Source organism: Propithecus coquereli, unplaced genomic scaffold, assembly GCF_000956105.1.
Source record: "Propithecus coquereli isolate 6110/MARCELLA unplaced genomic scaffold, Pcoq_1.0 Scaffold567, whole genome shotgun sequence".
Taxonomy (NCBI): domain Eukaryota; kingdom Metazoa; phylum Chordata; class Mammalia; order Primates; family Indriidae; genus Propithecus; species Propithecus coquereli.
The window spans coordinates 359,003-367,156 of record NW_012151585.1 but is presented as its reverse complement, the minus strand read 5'-3'; the positions used below and the strand labels follow the sequence as shown (position 1 = coordinate 367,156).

The window sequence follows — 8,154 nt, the reverse complement described above, 5'->3', positions numbered from 1 at the left end:
TGCGCCTATAGTCCCAGCGACTCGGGAGGCTGAGGCAGGAGGATTGCTTGAGCCTGGGAGTTTGAGGTTGCCGTAAGCTAGGCTGACAACATGGCACCCTGGCCCAGGCGACAGAGCAAGACTCTGTCTCAAAAAAAAAAAAAAAAATCAATACAACATGCTAAATGCTGAGGTCCAGCTAAGCCCAAATTGCTTTGGGAGCCCAGAGGGGCAGATAAGTTCCCCCATCCTACTCCTGAGCCTCAGTTTCCCCAGATATATAACGAGAGGCTTGGACAAGATAGTCCTCCCTAGTAAGGACCCAGGAGGAAAGAGGAATGGGGTAGAGGTCAGTTACTCACCACAGATCTCAGCGAGAGCCCCCAGGGCCCCCAGGAGGAAGAGGAAGGCCCCAAGGTACCCCATGGCAGGAGCAGGTGGGTGAGCAGTGGGCAGGAAGTAGGACAGACTCCTAGGACTGGCCTTGCAGAGGCTCTCCTGACCACAACTGGTCACTGCTCCGAAAAAGGCAGCTTCCTGTCACTGATTAATCCTCCACGCCTGCGGTGCGCTGCTAAGTCAGCAGAGAGAAAGGGGAAAAGGTCTGTTGTTGAGGGGAAAAGAAGACCAAAGAGCAGAAGAAGGAAAGGCAGAGCAGCCTTCCTAGAGGTAGGGGACAAGGACAAGAGGAGGGCAAGTAGGACCTCTTGAGGCCACCCATGTTCTGTCCCCACTGCCCGGGACCAGCACAGAGGGCCTGACATCTGATCTGCTCAAGTCTGCCCGACTGCGCCTGCCTGGTGTTCCCCTAGCTGTTCCAGCAGTGGACCAGCAGGACCCGGGTGCCTACCTGGCGTTCCTCACAAAAAGAGCCCCTCGAAGTGCCCACCCTGGCCGGGGACAAGGAGCGGAAGAGGGAGCTGCAGCTGCAGAGGTCACGTGAGCAGGACTGCAGGAGTCAGCTGTTCTCTAGCAAGCCCAGGGTGGAGGAAGCTGCTGGATCCAGACCAGACAGGCCGGTTTTCAACAAAACAAAACAAACAAGTTAAAGAATGAGATTGAATCAATTGAGTCACCAAGCCACAGAAAGCCAGGCTGCTTGCCAAGACCAGGAAAAGTAACCTTAAAAAAAAACTCTCTGCAAAGAGGAAAAGTAACAAAGGAGTCCTCATCTGCCCAGCCCTACAGAATCAATATATATGAGATAGGGAGTTTGAAATAGTTCCTCCTCTGTGAGATGAGAGGGTTGGACAAGATCATTCTAACAGCTCCCTTCTAGCTCAACTTGTAAAGATATTATAACCTTCAAACACCTCTCTCTAATCATTTCCAAATAAGATTTTTTTTTTTTGAGACAGAGTCTCGCTCTGTTGGCTGGGCTAGAATGCCGTGGCGTCAGCCTAGCTCACAGCAACCTCAAACTCCTGGGCTCAAGTGATCCTTCTGCCTCAGCCTCCCTCCCGAGTAGCTGGGACTACAGGCATGAGCCACCATGCCCGGCTAATTTTTTCTATATATATTTTTAGTTGTCCAGCTAATTTCTATTTTTTTTTTTAGCAGAGATGGGGTCTCGCTCTTGCTCAGGCTGGTCTCGAACTCTTGACCTCAAGTGATCCTCCCACCTCAGCCTCCCAGAGTGGAGGATTACAGGCATGAGCCACTATGCCTGGCCTTGAATCTTAAGCTTAAAAAAGACATAACACATGTTAATTGCACAAAAAATTAGAAAATACAGATGTATTAAGAAGGAAGGAGGAGGGGACAGGGGAGAAAAGGAGGAAGAGGAGAAAGAGAAAACAAAGAAAAAGAAAATCATCAAAATTCCCATAAGCTAGAGCAGCAGTTCTCAAAGTGTGGTGCCTGGATGCATGGCAGTCTCCAAGACCCTTTTAGGGGGTCTGTGAGTTCAAAATGACTTTCAAAGTAATATTAAGACACTATTTGCCTTTTTCACTGGGCATCTGCACTGATGGTACTAAGCAGTGGTGTCTCAAACTGCTGGTGCCTTAGCTTGAATCAAGGCAGTGGCATCAAACTGTACTAAATAAGTAAGAAAAAAACCTATTATCTGAGGAATGCGAGCCCCTTTAAATTATCAGCCCCTTCTAGGCATTTAAAATATAACAGCAGGCAAGTCTCACTCTCCCTTGAGCTAAATACTTACCTCTTGAAGCTACCTGCTATGTGGGTTTTAGACTGGGGCCAAGTAGCCATAATATGCCATGCACCCTGGAGTCCATCAATGTACAGCCAATCGCTAAGTAATGTTATTTCTGTAAGCCAATGAGAATTCCTGATGAACAACTTTGAAATCACTCCCTTTCCCGATTAGTCCTTTTTTTCTTTAAAAACTTGAGTCTGTATTTTATTCACTGGAGCACTCCCCAAGACAACTTGGAAGTGTGTACTGGGCTGCAGTCCTCAACCTTAGCACTTGAGTAAATTCTCTTTAAACTACATTCTGACCTTTTTGATTATTTTAAATTGACATAATAGTCACTATATTCTTGACCCCCCACCATGTACCCAGAGGGGAGGAAAGCTGGTTTCATTTAAGAATGTCCTAGATAAAGCAACAAATTTATTAAATCTCAACAACAACAAAAAATGATTGTCCGACAGACCTGGACTCCAATCTGTGTGGCCTTTGGCATGTCACCTAACCTTTCCAAGCCTGTTTTTTTATAAAATGAGAGTGTAATACTTTGCTTATAGGTTTCTTTTCTCTTTTTATTTATTTTTTCTGGCTTTATTGTGATATAGTTGACAAAAAGGGTCTGGATCCCAGCTAAGGACCAGAAAACATCCCTGCATGTGGCACAAGACATATTAGGAAATATAGGATAGTTCTATGACAGAATCTTAGTTATCCTGTCTGACAGCCTTCCCTTCTCCCCCCTGCACTCCCTCCCTGTTCAGGCACTGGCTATCCTGACCAGGACCCCTGGAGGAGACACACTGGATTCCTGCTGGCAGGTCCCAGGAGAACCGCCCAGACTTACCTTTGGAACTGCTTCGGATCTACAGGATGCTCTGTGGAACTCTTGATCCCACTCCAAAGTAAATATTGAGCCCAGTTTCCTCTCTTTTGTGTGAAGGCTGGAGGTGGCCAGGGAAAGGAAACTGGCAGGGAAACAGTGGAAAAGACAATGCTTCCAGGTCCTGGAGGCCAGAAATGGCGGAGCTAGAAGGACATGGCCTTGGTGTCTGATCAACCTGGGCTCAGACTTAGAATATGCAACTTACCTTCGTGTAGATTTGGACATATTATCTTCTCTCTCTCCTTCAGTTTTCTTATCTCTAATGGGATCATAACAAGACCCATATGTGGGAGGGTTTTTACGAAGATTAAAGTAGATCAAGTAACTGGCCCACAGTCTGCATTCATGGAACAGATTCTGACTCAAGACAAATCCACCAAGTGCCCACTACATGCCAAGCAATGGATATACATTTTTTTAAATTAGTCTTCAGAACAACTGCATTATCCCCAGCTTGCTAATGAAGAGACATGCTCAGAAGGGACAATGGATTACCCTAGGGTCACAGTAATCAGTGGCTAAGTCACCTTCCTCGGCTTCATACTGCCGTTCTGGGACTGCTTCCCTTCCCACTGTTCCCACTGATACATATTATCAGGGACTTGCAAATTAAAACGAGGAGATATCACCGAACACCTGTGAGAATGGGTTTATTGACTTTAATGGGTTTAAAGTATTGACAATACTTTAAACTTTAGCCATTCATTGCTGATGAGAATGCAAAATGGTACAGCCAACTTTGGAAGACAGTGTGGCAGTTTCTTTCAAAGCAAAACATAGTCTTACTATCAGATCTTGTAATTGTACTCCTAGCTATTTACTCATTTGAATACTTATGTCCACATAAAAATCTGCATGTGAGAATTTATAACAACTTTATTCATAACTGCCCAAACCTGGAAGCAACCAAGGTGTCTTTCAATAGATGAATGGATAAACAAATTGTGGTGGGCTGGGCGCAGTGGCTCACGCCTGTATTCCTAGCACTCTGGGAGGCTGAGGCGGGAGGATCTCTTGAGCTCAGGAGTTCAAGATCAGCCCGAGCAAGAGGCAGACCTTATCTCTACTAAAAATAGAAAAAATTAAGGCCGGGTGTGGTGGTTCAGGCTTGTAATCCTAGCACTCTGGGAGGCTGAGGCGGGTGAATCGCTCAAGGTCAGAAGTTCAAGACCGGCCTGAGCAAGAGCAAGACCCCGTCTTCTACTAAAAATGAAAAGAAATTAGCTGGACAACTAAAAATATATAGAAAAAATCAGCCAGGCATGGTGGCGCATGCCTGTAGTCCCAGCTACTAGGGAGGCTGAGGCAAGAGGATCGCTTGAGCCCAGGAGTTTGAGGTTGCTGTGAGCTAGGCTGACGCCACGGCACTCACTCTAGCCTGGGCAACAAAGCAAGACTCTGTCTGAAAAAGAAAAAAAAAAATTGTAGTGCATTTACACAATGAAATATATTTATCATTTCTTTGTGTTGGGAACATTCAATATGCTCCTTCTAGCTATTTAAAACTATCTATTATATTATTGCTAACTGTAGTCATCCTATGGTGGTATAGAACACTAGAACTTATTCCTCCTATCTTGCTGAAATTTTGTATCCTTTAACAAATCTCTCCCTAACCCTCCCTTCCCTCTACCCTTTCTTGCCTCTAGTATCCTCTCTTCTACTTTCTGTTCCCATGAAATCAACTTTGTTTAGCTTCCACATTAAGAGTGAGAACATGCAGTGTTTAACTTTCTGTTCCTGGTTTATTTCACTTAACGTCTTCCAGTTCCATCCATGTTGCTGGGAATGACAGGATTTCATTCTTTTTTATGGCTGAATGGTATTCCACAGTGTACCTATACCACATTTTCTTTATCCATTCATCTGTTGTTGAACACCTAGGTTGATTCCATATCTTGGCTATTGTGAATAGTGCTGCAATAAACATGGGCGTGCAGAAGTCTCTTTGATGTAATAATTTCTTTTCCTTTGGTAGTGGGATTGCTGGATCATGGAGTAGTTCTATTTGTAGTTTTTTTGAGGTATCTCCATTCTGTTTTCCAGAGTGGCTGTACTAATTTGCAATCTCACCAACAGTGTATAAGAGTTCCCTTTTCCCCACATCCTCGCCAGCATTTATTTTTTGTCTTTTTGATGATACCCATTCTAACTGGGATGAGATGATACTTCACTGTGGTTTTGGTTTGCATTCCTCTGATGATCAGTGATGTTGAGCATCATTTCATATATCTGCTGGTCATTTGTATGTCTTCTTTTGAGAAATGTCTTTTCAGATCATCTGCCTATTTTTAAGTCAGATCGTTTGGTTTTTTTTGTGGTTGAAATGTTTCAGTTCCTTTTATATTCTGGATGTTAATCCTCTGTCAGATGAGTGGTTTGCAACTATTTTCTCCCATTCTACAGGTTTTCTTTTCACTCTTTTGATTGTTTCCTCTGAGCTTTTTTTTGTTTTGTTTTGTTTTTTTTTTTTTGGAGACAGAGTCTCACTCTGTTGCCGGGGCTAGAGTGCCGTGGCGTGAGCCTAGCTCACAGCAACCTCAAACTCCTGGGCTCAAGCGATCCTACTGCCTCAGCCTCCCGAGCAGGGACTACAGGCATACACCACCATGCCTGGCTAATTTTTTCTATAAATTTTAGTTATCCAGCTAATTTCTTTCTATTAATAGTAGAGATGGGGGTCTTGCTCTTGCTCAGGCTGGTCTCAAACTCCCGACCTCGAGCAACCCTCCCGCCTCGGCCTCCCAGAGTGCTAGGATTATAGGCGTGAGCCACCACACCCAGCTGTATATGAGCTTTTTAATCCCATTTATTTTTGCTTTTGTTGCCTGTGCTTTTTGAGGTCTTATTCACAAAATCTTTTCCCAGATCAATGTCCTGAAGAATTTCCTCTATATTTTCTTACAGTAGTTTTGTCATTTGGGGTCTTACATTTAGTTCTTTGATCCATTTTGAGTTGATTTTTGGGAGAGGTGAGAGGTGGGGGTTTAGTTTCATTCTTCTGCATGTGGCTATCTAGTTTTCCCAGCACCACTTATTGAAGAGACTGTCCTTTTCCCAGTGAGCATTCTTGACACCACAAGGGTTATTTTCAGCATGGTAAAACTATTCTGTATGATAATATAATGGTAGATACATGCTGCTATGTATCAAAACCTATAGAATTTTACAGGACATAAAATGAAACTTAGCACATGCAAATTTAAAAACATCACTTAGGAGATGAGGAGCCCCTAAGATGGAATGCTGAACCTGACAATTTAATTTTATTACAAATGTAAGAAACAACCTCACTGAAGGGGGTAAGGAGGGGGAAAGGTGCTGACCTAAGTAACTTCAAAAATGGGTAAAGTCTGTAAGAATAAAAGCAAAAGGATCTGTACATGAGCACTGTATTCTACTTGATAAAGTGGTATCCCGTGAAGTTGTGGGTTAATAATCCAGTACTGCTAGACATGTGTACAGGATTGAGCAATTAAGTAAAAGATGGCAGATATTGGAGAGCAGATTTCTCACAGTTGGAGTGGGAGTTTATAGATAAACAAGGGGAGGAAGGCTAGAATGATCCATGTGGTAATGGTTTAGAGCTGGAGACAACAGTATGAACTTATGTTTATGTTACTGAACCCAGAAGGGGTCCAGCCTGGGTCCGGTTACTCACCACACAGAGAACCAGTTACTGAGACAACGGGTATTGCTAAGAAAGAAGTTGTTTTAATATGAAAGACGTCTGTCGGGAGAAGCCTCACATCCATCTCCCCCACTAAGGGAGAGTACAGGCTTTTTAACAAGGGGCTATGTGCACTGTGGCAGCTGTGGTGAAATTAACAAAGGGCTATGCATTCGGGGCAGGTTAGTAAGGGATGGCGAGTCTTGGCATCAGGAAGTCTGTGCAGGGACCTTTTGGAATCTCAACTCCTTAATCTTGCAGAAATTCTGCCATTTCTGGGAAACAACTCAAGTAGTTAGTTAAAAGTTACAGGGTTTTGGTTGGCAAGCCCTACTGGCCTGAGAATCTAAAACATGAGAGGGAGAGGATTATAAAAAACATATAGAGGTCATTGAAATTTGTTCATAGAACCAGTTACATTTAGCTTCATATAGATATAGATGGTTACATATAGAAATATTTATAGATATGTGTGTATACAATAGAATGGAATATACAGATATATTTTCTTGCTTTGTCAGCTGAGAGAGTCTAGAAGCAAGGATACTCCAGCAGCAATAAGAGCACCTAGTGCCAGATCTTAGTTTATAATATCATTCTCTAGTGAAAGGAACCAGGGCTCCTAAGAGAAATGGCTGATGCTAGGCCTGGGGCAAGAAATACACAAGATGAGTTTGAGGCATCTTGTAGTGCCAACACACCCCACCCCACCCAACGTATACACACAGAAATAGAGTATATCAAAGGGATACAGGAGCCAACTGAAAGGACTCCCCAGTGGAAAAGCCAGAACAATTTGAGTCACAAAATAAATGAAGTAGTATTAGAATACACCCACAGTAAAAAGTAAATGCCCATGCGTCCATATTGTTACAAATAAACCATTGAAAATGAGGATAAATCATTGAAATGGAGGAAAACAGACAAATCTCCCATGCTGAATTCAAAATAATTCAACATAACATGATAAATAACATGACAAATCATGTTGATGGTATATGCCCTCGATGTGATGTGATGAGAATGGCGTTTCACCTCTGCAGTCTTCCTCCTTCCAACTCCAGTTTAACCATGAGAAAAACATCAAATTCCAAAGAAGGCATATTCTAAAAAATACCTGATCAGTACTCCTCAAAACTTTCACGGTCATTGAAAACAAGGAAAGTCTAAGAAACCGTCACAGCCAAAAGGAGTGTAAGGAGAAATGACAGCTAAATGCAATGTGGTATCCATTATGGGATCCTGGAACAGAAGAAAAGGATATTAGGTTAAAAACTAAGGAAATCTGAAAATGCGTGGACTTTAGTTAATAATGTATTGATATTGGTTCATTAGTAATAGCAAATGCGCCATACTAATGTTGGATGTTAATAATAAGGAAAATTGGTTGTAAGGTATATGGAAACTTTCTGTTCTCTCGACCTAATTTTTATATAAATCCAAAACTGTTCTTAAAAACAAAGT

At 42.8% G+C, this 8,154-nt stretch overlaps 2 protein-coding genes across 3 annotated transcripts in view; both read right to left on the bottom strand.

Annotated features, from left to right (window-relative positions):
* The window catches only part of TCN2 (transcobalamin II), a 15,856-nt gene extending 14,890 nt beyond the window's left edge, over positions 1-966 (bottom strand). The window contains exons 1-2 of one of the 2 annotated variants that reach the window (XM_012657989.1): positions 830-966; positions 342-553 (exon numbers count right to left, since the gene is read on the bottom strand). In XM_012657989.1, the coding sequence (XP_012513443.1) occupies positions 342-405 (64 nt within the window). In that variant the 5' untranslated portion in view covers positions 406-553; positions 830-966. The remainder of the gene's footprint in view (positions 1-341; positions 554-829) is intronic. The other variant, XM_012657990.1, reaches the window with a different exon arrangement.
* The window catches only part of LOC105821276 (RING finger protein 113A-like), a 10,176-nt gene continuing 2,809 nt past the window's right edge, over positions 788-8,154 (bottom strand). The window contains exon 2 of the mRNA XM_012657957.1: positions 788-905. Coding sequence (XP_012513411.1) covers positions 788-905 — 118 coding nt within the window. The remainder of the gene's footprint in view (positions 906-8,154) is intronic.